The 24,068-nt window shown below is 43.7% G+C and overlaps 1 protein-coding gene across 2 annotated transcripts in view; it reads left to right on the forward strand.

The window, feature by feature from the left end:
* Nucleotides 1-29: 29 nt before the first annotated feature.
* LOC137431328 (intraflagellar transport protein 70A) overlaps nt 30-24,068 on the forward strand; it is a 199,593-nt gene continuing 175,554 nt past the window's right edge. The window contains exons 1-5 of one of the 2 annotated variants that reach the window (XM_068122551.2): nt 30-254; nt 410-490; nt 6,612-6,677; nt 9,004-9,213; nt 23,273-23,329. In XM_068122551.2, coding sequence (XP_067978652.2) covers nt 437-490; nt 6,612-6,677; nt 9,004-9,213; nt 23,273-23,329 — 387 coding nt within the window. In that variant the 5' untranslated portion in view covers nt 30-254; nt 410-436. The remainder of the gene's footprint in view (nt 255-409; nt 491-6,611; nt 6,678-9,003; nt 9,214-23,272; nt 23,330-24,068) is intronic. The other variant, XM_068122559.2, reaches the window with a different exon arrangement.

Here is a 24,068-nt window from a genome sequence, read left to right on the forward strand (position 1 = left end):
CACTTCCGGTTAAAACGTCGCAATTTCCTGCCTGAAAGTTTTATATCATCGCAGACCATAATTTATTGAATTGAGTATTGAACACTTATTTGACATTGCATCACGATATTTATGCAACTACCGCTACCAAATATTAATGTCCGGGGTTGTAGGAGTCGAGATGTCCGTTGCTAGGAGACGCACGACCACCGAATGTGAGAAGTAATTAATTAATACCTTTGGATAAACCTGAGAATCGCGTGTTATGAACGAGTGTAAGTCAACTTTTACTCAGTAATTTTCAACAACACGTACAGGATACTAAAATGATTTTTGGAGCGAAGAGAAAGAACGAAAACACATTTATAATGTAATATGCGGAGAAAGTGAGGTAACTGAGGCGAGTGTGTGTGTGCTCCTCTTGTTTTAGGTTCCAATTCAAAGGAGAAACATCAACATGTCCGCGTTGCAGCCCAAGGACGGAGAATTAACATCCACGATCTACAGACTGGTGAGGCGGCTCGTGTCGAGCCAGAGGTCGCTGGTCGTGCTGCACCACCCCATACATGATCTATTCTTGCCCCTCTGGTCTACCCAATACTTCTCACAGTAATCATATATTGCTTTAGCATGAATCATGATCATATTTATATGAACAGCACTCGGTAGAGCGCAAACCTCCATCAGGCTGAACGGTCCACGTTTTGTATTCCACTGATTGGCTGGGTCTGGATTCGGACGTGAACCAAAGTCTAATCAGCTTGTTCTTGTTGTCACCAAACCAACTCATCCACCAAGTTTTGTCATTAGTCATCCACAACTTTTTGAGCGACCACTGCCACTTGCAAACAACTCCTTACAATCGAGGATTTAGGAGATCGAAGACCCACGCAACCCCTACGTCATATGCAGCAGCTTCTCGGGTGACCGCCACACCACCTGAGACCAGTCGCTCCTTCGTGAGTTGTTCTTGCAATGTTCTCCACCCGACATCCGCGTGATCATTGCAGCTACCACAGAGCTGGCACTACCCACCACTGCAGATCTGGATGATCATCTCATGGACACCGTTAAACCGACCGTTGCTTGTGTGACACCTCAACCACACCACGTCGCACAGCTACAATCAAATGGCGGACATTAAAAAGCTCGTCCTGGAGCCCCATGCTATGCCTGCTAGTCGGGCGCATCTTCAGGTGTTTCTGGTGGGAGTAGTGAGAAATGCCATACCCCAAGCTACTGTTCACCTTCACCTTTCGTGAACACTACACATAGGTGATGGTACCTGTGACCTTCTTTGCTAATGCTCATTGGTTGATATCTCCATATGCGGGTTTTAAGAGGTGGATGGAAGTTCTCCCAGAACTCAAATTTCCACCTCTTTTTGGTAAAGGATCATTATTCATGAACCATATTCTGAAACTTCATTCTCATAGCTTTGTTTGCAAGAGCTCTTTTTCCCAAGGGCTTGCCAGTGCAGAGCACCGTGCTCGTACCAGCTACAGGGAAACGACGAGGCCCACAACTAATGGTGACGAGTTCACCTGGGCCATACGTCAGTCGCCTACTTTTCCTCGTGGATTGTAATAGTCGGTTTAATTTCCTTGTGGATACAGGGGCAAAGGTGAGCATTGTGCCACCGTCTGCTACTGATCGGAAAAATTGACAGGCATATTCATTAGATGCCACTAACAACAACACTGGTATTTCTACTTTGGAAGAAAGTCTCCTGCAGCTTGATTTGGATTTATGTCACTCATTCCCGTGGGTGTTTAATATTGCCGACACATGATACTGAAGCGCGGTGCTACGCGCGCTACCTGCTTGCCAAGGAGGAAGCGGGCAACGCGGTAAGTCAAAAGAGTCTTTATTGAAAGAGCCCTACTGTAGCACTGGAGCGCTCCGGGCTGCGCGCCCGGTGTATCTCCCGAGGCCACGCCTACCCCTCGGGCGTGGCCGCCGCCCACTTGGTGCGCGGAATGATGCCATCACGCCAGTGAGCTTTCGTTTCTGCCACACGCGCCCCCCCCCCCCCCCCTGAATTCCCACGCACCTGGAGGGCCAGTTTGCGGGGCAAACGGATGACCCGGCCGAAGCGCCCTCTGGTGACCGGCGGCGTCCGGGGTGCAGGGATGCCTGCTCAGAAGATCAGAAGGTTGCATGTTCAGATCACGTCGGGGTCACCAATGAAGCGCGGTGCTACGCGCGCTACTTGCTTGCCAAGGAGGAAGCGGACAGCGCGGTGAGTCAAAAGAGTCTTTATTGAAAGAGCCCTACTGTAGCACTGGAGTGCTCCGGGCTGCACGCCCGGTGTATCTCCCGAGGCCACGCCTACCCCTCGGGCGTGGCCGCCGCCCACTTGGTGCGTGGAATGATGCCATCACGCCAGTAAGCTTTCGTGTCCGCCACAATACTAAATCCTCGATGCGGATTTTTCGCGTCATTTCAATCTCCTCTTTGACGTCAAACGTCACCGTCTATTTGATGCCTCAACACAGCATAGTTTTCTCGGTACAGCATCCACCGTGGTGTCACTGAACATCACGTGTCTTCCATCCACACCCATGTGCCCTTTTAAAAAACAACTTTATGACTTCCCGTCCATAATGTGGCCATCAGCGATAATACAGCCCATCACACATCACATTGAGACCACAGGACCCCCTGTTTTTGCGCGTGCTCGCCGACTAGCACCCGATATATTATGTATCGCCCGCCAGAAGTTTGACTACATGTTACAAAGGGGGAGCATCATCCAGCAGTTGGTCTTCACTGCGACGCATGGTACCCAAAAAGACACCCGGAGTTTGGCGTCTTTGTGGGGATTACTGGTCTTTAAACAATGTGACTGTTCCAGACAGTTACCCCATTCCACACATTTTGGATTTTACCGCTACATTCCATGGCGCTACAATCCTCTCCAAGGTCGTCCTCGTTTGTGCATACCATCAGATTGCCATGGAGCCAGATGGCATCCAGTAGACAGCAGTAACCACGGCTTTCAGTCTGTTTGAATTCCCTCGGATGCAGTTTGGCCTGCGCAATGCCGCACAAAGTTTCAACATTTTATTGATCAGGTGCTCCAGGGATTACACTTCTGCTGTGTGTATATAGGTGATATTCTAACCGCCAGTGCAACAGCAGAAAAACGTCAGGAACACCTACGTTTCCTTTTCACCCGTTTGCAGGACTTTGGCATCCTCATCAATCCTACAATGTGCGTATTCGGGGTGCCAGAGTTGAATTTCCTCGACCATTGCGTTAGCCGCTCAGGCATCCATCCACTCGAGAAGGTGCAGATTATTCGGGATTTCCCGATTTTCCGTTTCCCGAGTTTTTGGGCCTCATCAACTTTTACCTCCAAATTATTCCAAACGCAGCCACAACAATGCAGCCTCTGAACGAATTACTCACAGCTGGTAAGCACTCAGAAGTGCTCCAATGGGTGGAGCCAACCATAACAGCCTTCCACACCATCAAATACGTGTTGGCCATTGCCTCACTCCTGATTCATCCACTGCCAAAGGTGCCAACATGCCTGATAGTAGACGCGTTTGAGGTTGCAGTGGGCGCAGCCCTTCACCAGTTCATTGATGCTGACTGGCATCCATTGGCCTTTCTCGAAAACGCTGAAACTACCAGAGTGCAAGTACAGTACCTTCAACCGCAAATTGCTCGCTGTATACCTCACCATCAAGCATTTCCGCCACTTTTTAGAGGCCAGGCAATTTTCTGTCCTAACTGACCACAAACCTTGAACTTTCACTCTGTCCACCCATTCGGAGACTCACTCTCCTCACAAACTATGCCAACTCAGTTACATCTTGCAATTCACCACCAACATCCAGCACATCAAACGAATCACGAACTCTGCAGCCGATTCTCTGTCACGCATCGAGGTATTGGCATTGTCTTCAACCAGCGCACTGGCCTTCAATTTTAATGCACTGGCAGAAACACAACGGGAGGACACGCACAAAGCTCCACCATTTGCAGTCTGCAGCAGTTTCACTTACATTTCGATAAGTATCAATCCCAGGGAAGGATACTACCCTCGTATGTGATACATCGACAGGACAATCCCGCCCTTTCATACCTGCGGCATTTCATCGTCCTGTCTTCGACATTCTTCACTCACTCGCACATTCCCAGACATTCGAGCAACCCAGCAGCTCATCACCACGCACTATGTTTGGCCATGCATCAACAAAGATGTACGCCATTGCGTCAAGCAATGCCTTCAATGCCAATGCCGTTCAACGTCATACTGTCGCACCACTGGGGAGTTTGCCAACACAGGATAGGCATTCTGACAGGGTCCATTTGGATATTGTCGATCCCCTACCGCCATCAAACTGGCACCACTATGTGCTGACCTGCACTGACCGTTTCACTCATTGGCCGGAGGCTACACCGATAGCTGACATCACCACACCTACCATCGCCAGGGCTTTTGTCCACACCTAGATCACAAGTTTTGGTCTTCCATCAACTATCACTATGGATCATGGTAGCCAGTTTGAATTGGCTCTATTTCATGAGCTGACTCAACTCCTGAGCACTGACTGTGTGTGAACTACCGCTTAACATCTAGCAACGAATGGCATGCTGTAGAGTTTCCACAGTCAATTCAATTCTTCCTTGAAAGGACATGACAACTCTACGCACTGGACGGACATCGTACCTATGGTCTTGCTTGGTACGCGAGCTGCTCTGAAAGATGACCATGGATACTCCACTGCAGAGCTAGTCTACGGTGCAAGGCTTCGTCTATCAAGATAATTCTTCTCAGCATCTGATGAAACCTTTCCCGATGCCAGCAACGATACCAACCATCTTCATACGGCCATGCAGGGCCTCTGGGCGACACCAACACGTATGCCTTCAGCACGTCCGGTTTTTATTCCTCAGCAGTTTGTATGTGCCACCATGTATTCGTGCAGCATGACGCTATCTGGAGACCCTTGCAGCAACCATACGACTGACCTTCCAAGATTGTACAACACTCCAAGAAGACCTTCATACTTGACATTAATGGTAGTTGGGAGAGTGTCTCCATAGATCGTTTGAAGCCAGTTTTTCTTGATGCAGCACCAGAGCTGACCCTCTTCCCGACCGGTGAGAATTTCTTGAGTTATTCTTCATCATTGAGAGAAAAAAAACAAAAACGATATATATAGCACGATATCTCAAAAAGTTGTGGATGACTTACGAAAAACCTTGGTGGATGAGTTGGTTAAGTAAAAAGAACAAGCCGATTAGATTTTGGTTCATGCCGGATCCAGATCTGAGCAATCAGTGGGATACAAAACGTAAACTGTTCAGCCTGGCGGATGAATGCTCTCTGTTGAGTGCCGTTCTAGTTGTAAAATGAGATTGCATGAACTGTGTTGTCAGTAACCTGCTACTATAGATAAGATGTGGGTCATAAATATCTAAAATTCATCCTACCATTTTTTTTAATACAAAAAAAAATAATCAAGAAATAGGGACAGTTTGGAGAAACTTTTTATCCCATTTTTTTTTCATTGGCACCGTGGTTTATATTATGGGTGCATATTATGTGCATCCATCTGAGCTATCAATTTAGCAATAAGTTGGAAACTCAGGATTGTTTCTTGATTATTATTTTTTGTATTAGTGACTGTTCCTATTCACCCGTAAAACGGGGTGAATAGGGACAGCCATAAAAATCCTATTTATTCCTATTTAACCCATATAAGGGGTTAATAGGGACTATAGGTTGTTTTAAAAAAAAACAAGAGAACACTTTCAACCCAAATATCAACAAATCAGTATGGTTATCAATTTTCAGCGAAAAAAGTTTCCGAACTTTTTTTCAGTTTGTGTCCCGATTCACCTAACTGTCCCTATTCCCCCCATTTTACGGTACCTAATCAAATTGGCATTTGTTTAAATTGTAAAGAAAAAATTCAGTCTTCGTCTCTCTCAATGTATCTATTAGTACATTTAATTTCAATGAAATGCTGTGTTTTTCCATTGTGATTATTCCCTGATTGTTCCATTTTTCTATGTTTGGTCTAGTAATTTTGCAAGCAGAGCCTGCAAGTGAAAAAAACCCATTGATTCTCAGGCCCATTATGTGAAAAAAATGAAAATACTTATTATTGCAAAATTAATATTGCAATAGATAGTGTTTGTGCACTATCTATTGTGCACCCTATGTTTGTGCATAGCCTGGTGTTGGCTTAGCGGTTAGGGTGCCGGCTTGGGATCCTAGGATCCTGAGTTCGAATCCCGGTCTATTGTCGAATTAACGCCAGGGGGGTTGACTCAGCCTGTCATCCTTCCAAGGTCAGCAAATTGAGTACCAGCTTGCTGGGATGAATGATCCCGGTGTGTACCCCGATTTAGAATAGGTACACCGTATCCCTGCGCATCGTAAGAGTGTGACCAAGGGTTGGCGTCAGGAAGGGCATCCGGCCATAAAAACATTGCCTCAAACAGGGAACCATGATTGTCATGGGACCCGCAAAGCTAACCCCCGCTCTAGTGGGGAAAATGGCCTTAAAACGATCATTCATTCATTCATTCATTCATAGTGTTTGTGCACCTCAGCCAATAAACCTTACTTTTTTATTTCTGCCTTGTGTCCTTTCCACTGGATTTAGATCAAGGATGCATCATATGCCGATGCAATTCAGATTCTGAACAAGGAACTCAAGAATTCTCCCTTGGTAAGTCAATTGTTCACTTGGGCTTTGAACTTAAAAATCTGGGTTATAATCCCCGAGAAGATACAGTGCACATTATTACACTTCTTCTCACTGAAAGGAATGTTAACTGTCATTTATCTATACTCTAAAATATTTGCTTCTATGAGGTGAGGGGAGGGTGAGAATAAAGATGAAACAGCTTTGGAAGGGGAAGGTTGAGGCTTTGGTAGGGGAAGGGAGTTGGAGTGGAGATGGGGAGGGAGGGGGAAAGGGTGAGGACTTTGGATTGAGGGAGTGGGGGGGGGGGGGGGGGGGGGGAGGGGAGGGGAGAGAAAAGATGGGTCAGAGTTTGGAGGGGGAGGCTATTTTGTTGAGGGGTTGTTAGAATTGCATGTGTAAGTTTACTCACCGTGAAAATGTAATTGTGTGTGTGTGTGTGTGTGTGTGTGTGTGTGTGTGTTTATGTGTGTGTTTGTGTGTATCACTGTAGTGGGGAGGGAAGTGACGCAATCACCCTATGGGTAATGCACTAGTTGTGTATAAATTACAACGTCTGTTGCTTTCACATTGCAAGAAGGTTGGTGGTCTGTCTGTTTTTACCACCTAATTTCCAATATTGTTCTCTCTGCTCTCAGTCATCAGACTTTCCCCAGCAACTCTAGGATGTATGCTTTTTTCCAGTTACCCCTTCTGGTTAGACTTCCAAAATCCAGGCTGACCGCACACCCCAGCACATTTGTTCCTTGCTTCTCCCATCTGGACCAGCCTTCCAGATGCCGTTCTTTCCCACCCTTTTCTCCAGGGTTTCAAACCGGCAATGCACCGCCACCACGTGTCATACCACATCTTGACCCATGATTTGCAATACCCTCATTAACCCCTCCTAATCCAACTCTTTTCCTCACTGATGTCACTGTTATCTCTCTCTGTCTCTCTCTCTCTCTCTCTCTCTCTCTCTCTCTCTCTCTCTCTCTCTCTCTCTCTTTCTTCCTTTCCTATTTGTTATTGCCTTGCCGTTAGTGCCCAATTGTTGCCCTGCTACATCACTGTCAATTTAACCTTGCTCTTCTATGAACCTCTCTTGCAAAGAGAAAAATGAGTCAAGACTCAGGAAGGAACAGAACAACAGAACATAAAGGGTCAACAGAGAGAAAGTGGGACAAATAATGCCAATTTTTAAGATTGACCCTGGATTTTGTTTCTCCAATATCAAGGCTCTTGAAAGAGCAAGTTTTACAGAGGCTATAAACTGACAGTAGGGCAATGGGGCAACTCTTAGACACAAGCTAGGGAAAGAACGAACACGGAAGGATGGAGAAATGTTGGGAGGAATGATTGCGACCTGCAAGGAAGAGAGTTGGGTTAGGAATGATTAATGAGGGAAACAAAGATTTGTGGGTAAGGATGGGGATGAAATGAGATGGGTGTGCACTGTCTGCTTAATGAGTATAGTAGCACAGCCTGTGGAATGTGGTGCTAAATACAGGAAAAGCAAGAAACAAATGAATGGAGGTGTGCAGTCAACCTGTATTTTACACCTTTGACTTGCAGGGTGTATCTGGAAGAATATGTACATCCTAGAGTTGTTTGGGAGGGTTAGTGGGAACTAAACAAGACGATATGCAGGAAAAATAGAGGCTGCTGACTTGCCTGTGATGTGACAGCAACAGACTGTGCTTCGGCCTCATAAGAGGATATTCCAATATTATTGAGAGCTTTAGATTCTACAGCATCTAGGAGAGACAGCTGTAATGCTGGGCACCAGCCCATTGCAAAGAGCACTACTCAGTTGCATCATGAATAACGGTCTGAAATTAATGAGCTATCACTCCATCCATTCATAATCGTGTGATGCAATGCAGCTATCCCAGGCATTCATCCTTCGTAAAATCCATTCCTTAGACTGGTAAAGGATATGTACTGGCAAAATGAAAGGGTACGAGAAGGTAAACATAATCAAACTCAGTTGAGGCTTTATTCACCCACCGCTGAACCTGCATTTAGCTTTGCAATGAACTTGATCCATTGAACCTGCGACATGTTTGTTTTTGTTTTTTGATCAATGTGAGACACCATGCAGACAGTTTGTCTTAGTGTGTCGAGTAATCTAGTGCATAAGTAACAATATTTGGAATCATTAATTTGTAAACAGCAAAACAACATGTAAATAAAATTGAATGTTCTATATAAAGCAAACGGCTCAAGCGTGAAACATTCACAAGTTGTCAAACTTAATTTCTTTCAAAAAAAATTATGTCGCCTACCAGTAATATATTCGCTAATTTGTTCAAATTACTCAGTGTTTGGTGTCCCCTTTGTTACCCACTTCTTTAAATTTTTCACTTAGTCCCGAGCAGGCCTATCACTGCTCGCATACTGCCACTACCAGAAGCAGGATTACGAAGCAGCGGCCGAGTACTACAACCAGCTGGCTCAGATTCATCCTGAAGTCTCTGAATACCGGTTGTACCATGCACAAGCCCTTTATAAGGCTGGGTCCTATCCTGACTCATTGCATGCTACTCAGACTCTTGACTCACCCACCATCCAGAAAAAGGTAAATAATTTTAACTTTCACAAATATATTTGCAACATATTTATTATTTTTATCTTTTGCACTAAATTTAGAAGTATGATATCTTGTACAAAAATAATATTTGCAGTCATCAAATTTTAACTGGAGCATGCATTTGGAAAGAAGGGAAGGGGGAGCTATGACCACTCCATGAAAATGAGTATTTTCATTTAGTCTGCATAGTTTAATATCACACTTCCTGAGCATCATCTACCATTATAAAAGACTAAAAACAACCAGAAATTACCAAAAATTACAATATTAGTATCTGTTAACCATCCATAAAAATGATGGTGAGCCTGAAATCACAACCATAATTGCATCAAACCCTGCATTATAAACGAATACAATACAACAAAACAACAACAGGCATTTTAAGGCCATTTTCCCTGTAAGAGTGGGGGTTAGCCTTGTGGTCCCCATGACAATCTTCTCCATTTTGCCCTATTTTCTGCATCTCTCCTTGTTAACCCACTTGCCCGCATTTCTTCTTCGACCATCTTTAGCCAAGGCTTTCTCGGTCTTCCCCGTCCTCTACTTCCTTCTACATTCATTTCCATCACTCTTCTCAACCAGTCACTTTCATCCTTCCTCAACACATGACCAAACCATCTCAAACTGTTTCTCTTCACAGCATCAATCACAGGCTCTATTCCCATCATCTTTCGCAATTCATCATTTGTCTTCCTCTCTCTCAACGATACTCCACACATCCACCGAATCATTCGCATTTTCACCCTTTCCAGCCTTCGTCGCTGCTCTCCGTTCATTACCCATGTCTCGCTCCCATAAATCATAACACTTCTCACACATGCAGCATACACCTTTCCCTTCAGCCTCAACGACACTCCCCTCCTCATCAGCACGCCACTCAGTTCCCGAAACTTCTTCCATGCACATCTCACTCTAGCAACCGTTGCCGAGTCTGATCCACCTTCTCCATTCAGCATGTCTCCGAGGTAGCAAAATGTTTTCGCACCTTCCAGCTTCACGCCGTCTCCAAGATCCAACTCAACATTTCTTCCATCTGCAGCTCCCTCTGTGCACACCTTACACTTGAATATAGCTGCCACACTGGTTAATGACCCTCTCAAACCACTACCATTTTTGATGAACCCACTCAACACACATTGTACATTGAATGGAATTCACTCCGACACCCTTCCTGCACACAGCACACGGCCAGTTCCCAGTTATTTCCACCTCACCACATGCTTTACCACTTGCCATCACCTTCGTTTTTCCGATATGCACCTTCAGACCTTTGGTCTCCATAGATTCCTTCCACTTGTTCATCTTCTCCTTCAGTCCATCCATACTTTCTGCAATCAACACCAGATCATCTGCATACAACAACTCCCACGGTAAACCCTCCTTTACGTTCCGAGCCAGCACATCCCTCACAGCTACAAATAGTAGTGGACTTAGTACCGACCCCTGATGCACTCCCACCTTCACCTCAAACTCACCACTGTTCCCGTCCTTCATCGTTACAGCTGTGCGCGCTCTTTTGTACATTGCCATCACTACTCTGATCAACCATTCCTCCACTCCTAACTTCCTCAATGCCCATGTCACTAATTCACGTGGAACTCTATCGAATGCTTTCTCCAGATCAACAAACCCAAAAAACAACTTCTTCCTCTTATCCATGCACTTCTCCTGCAACTGCCTCACAATGAAAAGCGCATCTGTCGTTCCTCTTCCTGGCATAAATCCAAACTGCATTTCGTCGATCTTCACTTTCTTCCTTATCCTCCTCTCCAACACCCTTTCCAATACCTTCATTCCATGCCCCAATAACTTTATCGCTCGATACAAGCCACAGTCCAGAGGGTCACCTTTTCCCTTGTATAGAGGACGAGGGTACTCAGTTCCCAATCCACTGGAATGCGGCCTTCTTTCACCACCAGATTGCAGATCTCTGCCATTCTCTTCACACCCCAACTTCCTGCTGCCTTCAACATATCTCCCACAACTCCCGTCGGCCCACCCGCTTTTCTACTCTTCATTGCTTTTATCGCTTCCTCAACTTCCTTCTCGGTTATCTTCTCTGCCGGTCCTAAAACTGGGTTACTCTCTATGTTGCCATCCCATTCATTCTCTGCATTCATCAGTATTTCCATATATCTCTTCCATCTTCCTTTAATTCCTTCTGGGTCCACAACGATTTGTCCCACTTCATCCTTCAAGCAACGCACCCACATCACATCACACCTCTCTTTCGCTATCTGCTTTGCAATCCTGAATACCACTCTGACCCTCTTCCAAATCCAAGTGTTCAACGAACAGTTTCCTCCATGCCTCCTGCGCCTTTGCTACCACTTTATTTGCAGCCTTCTTGGCTGCCTTATAACTTTCATGCTCTGCCTTTTCTGCCCCCATACCCTTCGCCTTCTGCCACTCCTTGAACCTCTTCCTCTTCTTGTCAATCTTCTTTCCAACTTCATCATCCCACCACCATGTTTCCGAGTGCCTCGGTGGTCCTTTTGTCCATCCACATACCTCACCAACGGCTCCCAACAGACTATCTTTCATTGACATCCAACCACTTTCAAGCTCAACCACATCATCCTCTACCCTACTCAGCCTCTCTTTTAATGCCTCGCTCACTGTCACTTCTTTCAACCTCCACACCTTCATTCTCGGTTGGTACTTCACCCGCCGAGCTCTTCTTGCACCTTTCACCCTTATGTCACAGACAACGAAGTGGTGCTGTGAAACAGCCTCCTCCCCCGGGATCACCTTTGTGTTCCGGAGGTGCCCCCTATCTCGCCTACGCACCAGCAGGTAGTCAACGGTTGTCGTCGACCCACCTGACGTGTATGTAACAAGCTTATTATCCTCTTTCTGGAACTGAGTATTACAAATCAACAAATCAGCTCCATCAGCAAATTCCAAAATCCTTTCACCTTCTCCATTTCTCACACCATATCCGTAACCCCCATGAACTCCCTCAAAACCGTTCATACTCCTTTCCACATGTCCATTTAGGTCTCTTCCTACCACAACGACTTCCCTATCTTTCACGTTTTCCATCAGCTTCTCTATTGCACACCAGAACTTGTCCTTCTCTTCATCGCTCCGACCAACCTGCGGAGCATATCCCGAGATGACGTTCACCAAGAGCTTTCCAATCATCATTTTCACCATCATCAACCTTTCACTCACTCACTAGTCACACTCACCACACTGTCTACAAACTCCTCAGAAAACATTACACCAACACCATTCATGCCTTCTGGGCACCATTGCCACACAAACTTGTATTTCTGTCCCTGCCTACCCTTCACCATTCTCACACCACTTCCCTTCCATCTCGTTACAATTATTACATCTCGTTATTCTAAACGAATACAATATAAACAGCTATTTAATATTATATAACAAGAATACTTAAGTTCAGGTAAATGCAAACATTCATCGTCATTTTACTAAGTACACTGTGGAGGTGGCAATCTTTATACTTTTCTATTTTTCAATTATTAGTCCACAGGGGTTCTTGACCACCTGGCCCTCTGACCACTCAGGAGTGGCGTGTGCTTCATATGCATTGTCACATGTTATACTCATAAGTTAACCATCAGCCATATCCCATCACAACATCCCTTTCTTGCAACACAGGGAGTCCCCGACTTATGAACACCAGTAGGGGAGAGTGGGGTAAGATGAGCCATTTTTCAGTAATGCCCTTCTGGACATCAAATATAAAGTGCTGTGCATCAGAGCCATAGTGATTATGATGGTGTAAATACTTGCTTCTCCCCTCATATACATGTTACCATTTCATTTTCATGCAATTAATTAGCAGAGGCCTTCAAAAAAAAGTTGTCTAATGGCTCATTTTGCCCCAATGATGGGGCAAGTTGATCATGGGTTCGGGGTAACTTGAGCCAGTGGGTAAGTTGAGCCACAAGAAAAAAACAGCATGAAACATTTTGTGTCCCATCAAATTCACCGGCTCAATACAGGACAGAACAGCAATAAAACAAGTTTGAGACAAAAAGTTTAAGTCCAGATCCACTGGAAAAGCTTATTATATTGATAAAACACTGAGAAAACCCATTGAAACTGGGAATGCATGAAGTATTAATGAATACACATTTTTTTAACAATCACGCAAAAGCTGTTGCTTATAGCTTTAACAATGCAAAACAAGACAAAGTAGTTTCCTGTAAATGTTCACGTTTTTCAGATCAGATTTTTCAGTTCAATAACTGAAACTTGATAAATGCTCCTTTCCCTTGTGTGAAATTTACGCACATGTAAGAAGCACCTCGTGTCTATTACAAAGTAACATGATGTAATTGATCTAATGAAATTTAACAGTTTGAACTGAAATAATTATACATGTATTGTGTTCTGATTATTAGTAAGACACATGAATTATCAGTAAACTTTGGCTGAATGTTCATACATATGCAATCGTCAAGATTTATCAGTCAGATATGCTGATGAACTGGTTTGTATTTCAAATAATTATGAAGAACAACCACGTGCTGTCTTCCTTTTATAGTCCCAAGGCATTTTTCCATTTACCTGTGATTAATGCAAAAATATTTACATAAATCATTCTTAGGAATAGGATTTAGATCTATACACAAGTATCAGTGTTACAAGAACTACAGTTTTCAACTCCAACTTGCGTATAAAGCAGTAACTTTATCTTGCACACATGTTCATGGGGTAAGATGAGCCATGGCTCAACTTGACCCGACCCAATTGATCATCTTACCCCACGGGCGCCACTTTGAATATAAACATGCTCATTTCACGTATTGATTCAATTTGCAATTCATACTCTCAGGTAAATAATCTACACCATTCATGTTCACATTACTACATAAACCATCGCCCGTCTCCGCTCATCCCTCTCCTCCACGGCTGCAGAAACCCTCATCCACGCCTTCATCACCTCCCGTCTGGACTACTGCAATAGCCTCCTCTATGGTTCACCCTCAACAATCACCAATAAACTCCAATACATTCAGAACTCCGCTGCCCGTCTACTCACCCATTCCCGGACCCGTGACCACATCACCCCCGTCCTTTACAAGCTTCACTGGCTCCCCATCTCCCAGAGAATCCAGTACAAAATCCTCCTCTTGACCTACAAAGCCCTCCATAACCTGGCCCCATCCTACCTGGCTGACCTCCTCTCCAGACACACTCCCACCCGCAACCTCTGCTCTGCTGGTACCAACCTCCTGACCCCCCCCCCCCCCATCCGGACCAAATTCAGATCCTGGGGGAACAGGGCCTTCTCCATCGCTGCTCCCACCCTCTGGAACTCACTACCTCACACCATCAGAGACTCCTCCTCACTCACCACATTCAAAACATCACTCAAGACCCACCTGTTCAGCACTGCATTCAACATTCAACCCACAGCATTTAACCCCTGACTATCACTTCTCCTTCTCCCTCCTTTTGCTTTAAATATTTCCCTATTGATTCTTGTCTTTTTGCAATTGTTGTTTCCATGTTTTCTGATGCATTATGTTTTGCACTCTGTCAAAGCGCCTTTGGGCTTCAGGAAAAGCGCTATACAAAATAAATGAATTATTATTATTATTATAAACAATTATTCATTAAGCTTCCATTAATTATATTGTTATCACCCTCAAAACACCACAACTCAAAGTTTGGGAAATTCCGAAAAAAATACAAATTTCATTAGATCTTACTTACCCCTGCTTCATATTCCTCTGCATGTGTACTCAGGAAGAAAGACTGTTGCTATGAAAGTATAGATGGCGCTCTCACACCTTCAAATATTTCACTTTCTAAGAAGCATGGGGTGGCTCAACTTACCCTTAGGCTCAACTTACCCCACTCTCCCCTACTTATGAACCAACTGGCATAAGATGTTTTTTATGTCATTCGCCTGTGCTTATGTGAACGTTATGAATGTTCACTCGTTCTTACGAACCGATCATGGGCAGAGCAACTTGGGACTTGTTGGTTTGGCGGAGCATGAATTTTTCTTCCTTGAAATGTAAACAGTATGAGCATCGCATGGTCTACAGGATCCATTATACTGTACAGTACTGTAATGTTCGCAGTTATTTTCTATACGCACATTTTTCATTCATAGTACCAAATATTTTACCATTTTAGTGACATGGAACCCTAATCATGGAGGGGAAGAAGAAGAATGCTAATCATGGCTGATAAACATTGCAATGATATTCCTGCAATGAATATATGCAGAACTCTGACATTGGAGAAAAACATTGTAAAACATTTTGATGAAGGTGAAACTCCCTCCCAAATTGGTCATTCCTTAGCCTATAATTGTTTGACGATCGGAACAATTATCAAGGACAAGACGATAATTTTACTGTACTTTATCTTACAGTACGTTTTATTTGTATTTATTACAATTCTGGTGTCTTGAAAGGGTATTATTTACTACCATTTATTGCAAATGTACATGTCAGCTTCATTACGTGTTCAATTATGTGCAAAATTGGCTTTCTTGTCTTGGTTGTAGAACCAAACTACCATTTATAACAAAAAATCTATGGGAAATTTAGTTCCGACCTACGAACATCTGACTTAAAAACGATTGTTCAGAACATAACTTGTTCGTAAGTTGAGGACTCTCTGTACTTACAATTAAGTATATCAACCAGATTAAGTTATCCAAAATGGCCCTTCACATACATGTACTACAACTCATAGGACTTGTATGCATAGAAATATAAACAAAATAATTATAGAATTATATACTTTGAACACACCTTGCTCTCAGGGTAGGTTTACACCATTGTACTTGAAATAGATTATTCAAAAACTTGTGTTTTTGGCCAACTCTTAATGTACTCTGAGAAGTATTCATCAGAATAAATAAATTAGACCATATTTGGTCTTAACCACCCTCAAGTCTCCTGACCCCAAAAATACATGCAATAAAGTATTGCTTCTATCTTATTTATGTGTACACTTTAGAAAACTGCACAGCGATTGTTGGCATTCACAGTTAGATTTTATTTCCATTTATTCGCAACAGCTCTATTTTCCTAATAAATAAAAAAATTATATTTGCTTCTCAAATGTGAAAAAGTCCATTGAAACTTTGCATCTTGGTAACTGTAGAAATTTAATCATAGGAATGTTGAGACGTCTTACTTTCTGCTGTCACAATGCTAAGATAGCACATTTTGTTCTGTATACTAAGCAAGGTTGGTGTCTTTTTTTTTCTTCTTGTTTTTGTTTTGTCCCCCGTCGCACCGCGGAGCGAAAGGGGGACTATGGTTTTACCCTCCGTCCGTGTGTGCGTCCGTGTGTGCATGCGTGCGTACGTGCGTACGTGCACTGCAATATCTTTATAAAAGTAAGCGAAGGACCGAATTATAATTTGGTGTGTGGGTGCAACCAGGCATATGGAAGAACCCTATTGAAAATTAGGTCGCCACGTCAAAATCCAAGATGGCTGTCACCATATCTAAACCTTGTGAGGGCGATATCTTGAAAAGTAAATGGCTGAACCTTGTGAGCGGAATATCTTGAAAAATAAATGAACTACTAACTTCTAATCCGGTGTGTGGGTGTATCGATGCATAAGGAAGAACGCTATTGAAAATTGGGTCGCCACGTCAAAATCCAAGATGACCGCCACCATATATATGTCTGAACCTTGTGAGCGAAATATCTTGAAAAATAAACGAACTACTAACTTCTAATCTGGTCTGTGGGTGTATCTGCACATAAGGAAGAACGTTATTGAAAATTGGGTCGCCACGTCAAAATCCAAGATGGCCGCCTTGCATCTTCCACTTTGTCAACTCACATCACTTCACCGACGGGGGACCCAGGCGTAACGCTTGTTCATGCTTAAATTGGCTAAAAGTACAATGTAACATTTACCTAACTTTCACTTTATTATATGATTTGAAGAACAGCTTATCAACTTTTTTAATTATTGCAAGATTATGATTTAGTTTATAACATAAACTAGGACTTGTTAAAACTCATTTACATATCAAAAACTGAAGTTTCTATTTCATTTGGTGAGTGTACATTTTTGATAATGTAAAATAATTGATCTTGAGTTAATTTTTTATTTCTCAAAAAGATCCTTCTTGTCCAAGTATTTTTAGAACATAATTTTTGAAATGTATTGTTATTCCTAATTATTTTGTAGTACATAAATTACTCATCACAAATTCATAGATATCCATTTTCAAAATTTTGGGTTCAGTTGGAAACTGCAAAGTTTCCAATTTCAATAATATATCATGATTACTAACATCGTTGTTCTATAATATTTCAAGCAATTTAATTGAAGTGTATATATAACTTAAAGATGCTCTGAATTTTGTTCTTTAAATAATTTTGGAAGAACAATTTTGTAATTGGTGGTCTTTAAATAATTTTGAATTTGGAAGTCCAAATAAACTTAGCAAAACAAACTCCTTAAAACCAATTTTCCAAGAAAAGTTATTTCATTGAAGTGTATATTGTATTTTTATTAAGTCAATGTGGAGTACAAGTAGAATTGGCTAATCCATTCCTTCTGTCATAGATAAGTATATTTGGAGTGTAAGATGAAACAAAGTCAACTACGGTAACTGGCAAAACTGTCATTCAGAACAACAGAGGTGTTGATTCCTCCCTGACACTCACCCTTTGATAGCTATGGTACTTCCAGGGTCATGAATATCAATGAGCTGTTTTGTGCATATTATTTGAATTACTTTGTGGCATGACCTTTCCCATAAATGAGGAATGTAAGTAGTTTTTCAACATGTTTGTTATCATGTAAAGATAGGTGCAGTATTTAAAACAAGCTACAGAATCATTATCACTACTGGTTCATAGCACATTACATTTTGTCACAGTTCACTATTTCTTAATAAACATTGACACCTGATACATTTTGATCTGACCTGATGATACAAGCACTCGATGTTTGTCCAGCTAGCTTTGCAACTGCAATTAGCGTTCTTGGTTTTCTCAATACAAATATTTGTCTTCATACCAATACAGTACGAGTATTCGTATTAATCCCTTGTGCTCTGGGGTGTGTTCAGTTACCAAGTTTCTTGTAGAGTTTCTAACCCCAACAGCAAGCATTCCATTTGATAAGAAAGAAACCATTAATACGAAACGGCTGGCTTGGCAAGTGCGAACAAGCTGCTGGGTAACTGAACAAACCCCTCATCGCACAATCACTCGACACCCCGATGACAACTTCTCCACTCTGGATTGGCCGCACAGCCATTCGATAGCTCAATTAGAGATTTCTTGATTCCAGATTCGCCGCTAGACTCACCCGAAAGTCTGTTCAGGGCCAGATTCGCCATGCGACTCGCCCAAAAGCCCATTTGCCTTCCTAGCACACAAATTATTCGAGCAGTCCGTCCAAGACACGAAAGCCAAATCTCCCTCCCTGTACCCTCCGCACCTGCACTTCTCCGTCCCGCCAAGCAATCTCAGCCCTACATTTTGGTGAGCACCCCTGTAACTGTTCATTCAATTGTCCATTTGTGTGTATAATTTGTGTTCCTCATTGATTTGTTTGATATTTGTCTCTAATATGGAGTTAAGTGAGGTTAAAGTTAGGATAGTGCGACCGAAAATGTGCCCTAGGACCGCATCCCCCCATTATAACACTATGTCAGGGAATATCTCGTTTGCTTAACCTTGTTTTGCTTAATGTTGCACTTTCTAGGAATGCATCCACAACATTGTGGAAACTTGCTGTGGTGTGTTTTAAATGAACAATTATACAATTTATTAGAAATATCACAATTTGCAATTTTTTACGTTTATGCAATCCAATGTCCTAACAAATAGAAAAGTCTAGGCCTGGACTTTCAGGGGGAAAAGTATCCACTTCTACCCTGAAAATATGGTGTAAACCTTACAGATGCTCTGAATTTCATTCCTTAAATAATTCATGTCTGAAGGTAATGAAGAGCCAGCCATGACAAAGGCCTGGTACTGGAATCTGACATTGGCATTGTCTGAATGCCTGATACAGTGCCTTCAGAAAGTATTCACACCCCTTGACTTTTTCACATTTTGTTGTGTTACAGCCTGAATTAAAAATGGATTAAATTGAGATTATTTTGGTCATTGGTCTACACATAATCTATATAATAATAGCGTAAGGACTCGACTTTGTTATCCCTTTTACGCCACACCCAGTGACCCGATGCCCACGGCACTAATGGATTTACGATCTACGAACCGCACTATTTGTTTATCACGTACAGTTATACTCGAAAAATCTGAATTAGCCGACGTTGGGGGCCAAAAGCATCCGATTAACTGCCGATACGACGCCATCGTATTGGCGTCTGCTGGGCGACGGCGAAGTAAGCCGTCCGCTGATTGGACTGTCGAAGGCGAAAGCAAGCCGTCCACTGAGTGGACAATCCCAAAGTGGTGCTATGCCGATTCCTATTACGAATCCATTCATTTTTCAAAAGTATATCGTAGCGTTGTCATTTAAGTAGATTGCAATAAATACGTTGTTCATATACGCACTCTTCATTCTCATCTTTCTTCCTAACTCTTACTCAGACAAGCAAATCCCCTATGCCATCCATAATGGTACACTCTATCCATACACCACATCCTCCCTTCCGTGGATGTTCCACGGGTTTCGGCGAGTACCCAATAATGTCAGTGGAATTTTTAGGGCGTAGCCCATAGGACAATGCCGTCTAGAACAGCATTTGTCTGTCTATATGTCCCCACAAACGTAACTAATCAGAGCTGAGTTTCTGGTCACACGACAGGGGGGCGCATTTACTAAGAGGAAATATAATAACCTTCGGTGGAACATTTTGGGGTCAAAATGGTGTCGTAAAGTAAGTAGGAGGTTTCAGAAATTCCTCAATACAAATATGATTTTGAAATGCGATCGACATGGACCTTGCTCCCAAATCTGGAAGTAAACAAATGACGACGGTTCGCTGGTTTGATATCTCTATATAACTGTGATCTAACATTGTATTTTGATATATTAATATGATAGTATTAATTTGTGATTGGAATGATGAATGATGCTGTTGGGAATGAAAATATAGAGAACGTGCTGATGTTTGACTGAAGGTGGCACAGGAATGTGGAATTTATTGGTTCATCATTTGCCATTCACTGTTTTTTTACCCAAGTCATTCACAAACTGGCTGTCCATGCCTGAAGTCAAACATTTTTAATACTTACATTATTTGCTAACTGGTATCCCACCCAGGTCATACTATCCCCTTCAACTAAAGTATCAAACAAGCCTGGCTATGCCATTGTTAGACTATCAGTCTTCATTTTTTAGAATCTCTTATGAAATAATTAAAAAGGAAATACATAAATATCCAATTTACATAAGTATTCAACTCCCTGAGTCAACACTTCGTAGAAGCGCCTTTGACAGAAATTACAGCTTTGAGTCTTCTTGGGTATTTCTGTATCAGCTTTGCACATCTGGATTTGGGAAGTTTCTCACATTCTTCCTTGCAAATTTGCTCAACCTTTGTCAAGTTTGATGGGGAGAGTTGGTGCACAGCAATCTTCAAGTCTTTCCAAACATTCTCAATGGGATTCAAGTCTGGGCCTTGGCTGGACCACTCAAGGACTTTCATGTTCTTTTTCTGAAGCCAATCCGGTGTTGTTTTAGCTGTGTAGCGGTTACCGCTGGATGCACACAATCGCCTTGCACCGGCCAGAACACGGCCAGACGCGCCTCTCCCGGGCATGCCCGGACTCACTGTTCCTGGGCACGCCCGAACCTCCCGGGCACGCCCGGTCTCGTCTTTCCCGGGCATGCCCGCTCTCGCCTTTCCAGGGCTCGCCCAGAGCGTCCGGGCATGCCCGCTATCGCCTTTCCAGGGCTCGCCCAGAGCGTCCGGGCATGCCCGCTATCGCCTTTCCAGGGCTCGCCCAGAGCGTCCGGGCATGCCCGCTATCGTCTTTCCAGTGCTCGTCCAGAGCGCCCGGGCACGCCCAGCCTCGACTTGCCAGGCCGCAGCCAAACACGCCCGGGCAGGTCCAGACTCGCCTTTCCAAGGCTCGCCCTTGATGCCCGGGCATGCCCGGTATAGCTTTTGCCGGGCAAACTTCCCGACATAAATGTGTATATATATTGCTGCCCGATAAACGGGCTTTTCAGAGTACCCGAGTGTGATACATTTATTAAACCTACTCGGACGAATTTCCATCTTTGGTCGCGTCAATTCTTTCAACTCGCGTTGGAGCCCAGCTCCTTCATTGGTGACCTACCGACATGGATACGGCAGTGACGCTTAAACTGCCTACCTTCTGGGAGGCTCACGCGGCTGTTTGGTTCGCTCAGGCGGACTCTCAGTTCGCCCTGCGAGGCATCACCGCGGACGACACCCGCTTCCACCATGTTGTGGCGGCACTCGGTTCCGCCACCGCGGCCCGCGCCTTGAGCCTCCTCCAGCACCCGCCGGCTGCTGACAAATACGACGCGCTGAAGACACTCCTCCTCGACGCTTTCGCCCTCTCACCGGCAGCACGCGCACGGCGCCTGCTTGACCTGCCCGAGCTCGGCGACACGCGCCCGTCCGAGCGCATGGACTATATGCTCTCGTTGCTCGGGTGTGTAGCGGTTACCGCTGGATGCACACAATCGCCTTGCACCGGCCAGAACACGGCCAGACGCGCCTCTCCCGGGCATGCCCGGACTCACTGTTCCTGGGCACGCCCGAACCTCCCGGGCACGCCCGGTCTCGTCTTTCCCGGGCATGCCCGCTCTCGCCTTTCCAGGGCTCGCCCAGAGCGTCCGGGCATGCCCGCTATCGCCTTTCCAGGGCTCGCCCAGAGCGTCCGGGCATGCCCGCTATCGCCTTTCCAGGGCTCGCCCAGAGCGTTTGGGCATGCCCGCTATCGCCTTTCCAGTGCTCGTCCAGAGCGCCCGGGCACGCCCAGCCTCGACTTGCCAGGCCGCAGCCAAACACGCCCGGGCAGGTCCAGACTCGCCTTTCCAAGGCTCGCCCTTGATACCCGGGCATGCCCGGTATAGCTTTTGCCGGGCAAACTTCCCGACATAAATGTGTATATATATTGCTGCCCGATAAACGGGCTTTTCAGAGTACCCGAGTGTGATACATTTATTAAACCTACTCGGACGAATTTCCATCTTTGGTCGCGTCAATTCTTTCAACTCGCGTTGGAGCCCAGCTCCTTCAGCTGTATGCTTGGGGGCTGTTGTAGAACAATTTGTGTACAAAAACCAAGTCATGTTCACTCATTGAATACTTGTAAAATTTAAAAACACTGGGAAAAATACTCATTCTGTTACAACAGAAATACGTTTTGTTTTCGTGTTTAATGTCTCAGCTCTTATACGAGCCTCGACTCTGTATAAAAAAACAAAAACAAAAAAACAACAACACTGTCTTCCGAGTTCCGATGGTGTACAATATCAGAAAAGTTAACCTAAACACAAAGACCTTGTTACAGGTGAAAATGACGTTTCCTACGTGAACACACAGTCCATGACATGCTGTGGCTTTAGATTTTAATAACTAACGTCGTACCCTGTATCCCACACATGTTACAATATACTGTTATTAATTTGGATTCAATTTCATCTGACCAATTGTTTTTCTCTTTTTTTCTTCCTGTTTATTAAAATGTAAAGCCATAGCATGGACTGTGTGTTCACGTAGGAACGGTCATTTTTTTTTCCTCAGAGTAACTCTTGAGCATTATTTTAAAGCTTGTTTCAGATGTTCTTTTCACAATAGTTTTATCCATCCAGAGTACTGTTTTATTGTCTGCGAGTTACTCTGAGGGCACTAAATCTGTGCCAGCGGACACCTCAGTGATGATGCAATCCTTAGAAGAAATTCTCAATGTTACTCCAATCATATGTGCATTTGTTTGAAAAAGATTTGGAGAAAAATACTGAAATCTTATCCATATGTGCTGGGGTTAAACGAGTGTTTATTATGATTCAATATTATGATATAAATAATACAATTGTGCTCATTTTTTTATGTTCATGTGTTCATCCATGATTTTTCTGAGAAACTTCTGGTTGATGTTTGACTATATTCAGGTTCTGAAACTACGAGCTGCTGTCAAATATGCTGAGGGGGATTTCCATGGAGTTAAGGTAAGGACAGACGAGACAGTGTGTGTGTGTGTGTGTGTGTGTGTGTGTGTGTGTGTGTGTGTGTGTGTGTGTGTGTGTGTGTGTGTGTGTGTGTGTGTGTGTGCCTTTGGTTGTTATCTCCATATATGGGTTTCTGAAGATGGAACAGGGTCTGGAAGTATCCACCCTCCTTTTCAGTAAGGTATCATGATTCATGGACAAAGCTGTGAAGTTTAGTTGTTTTCAAAGTTTTGTTCCGAGGGCTCTTTTTAGGATTGTCACTGAGCCCTGGGTGACAACTGTAGTTTGTATGTCGTAATACTCCCAGGGGTTGGTTTTCAAGAAATCCATAAAGTTCTTCATCATTCCCGTTGCTCCAACAATCACTCGTACAATTTTAGTACTCTTCAGCTTCCAGGATGTTTTGACTTATTTTCAGGTTGAAAGGTGAAAGGATTTTGGAGTTTGCTGATGGAGCTGATTTGTTGATTTGTAATACTCAGTTCCAGAAAGAGGATAACAAGCTTGTTACATACATTAGTACATGGTGTTGTGTCATTGTAGTGCAAAATTTTCTACACTAGTGGAACCAATGTTTTTTGGAATCCTTATACCCTAGGCAACAAGACAAGTTGGTTCCATTTTTTGCAATGGCATCGTTGGCGGCCATTTTGACTTTCAAAATGGCCGTCATTTTTTGCAATTTTGTATGTATCTTTTCACATAAAACACTTTGATTAACCATTTTTTCTGGCATTTT

This window comes from Myxine glutinosa, chromosome 1, assembly GCF_964187855.1.
Source record: "Myxine glutinosa chromosome 1, kmMyxGlut1.1, whole genome shotgun sequence".
NCBI classification, from domain to species: Eukaryota; Metazoa; Chordata; class Myxini; order Myxiniformes; family Myxinidae; genus Myxine; species Myxine glutinosa.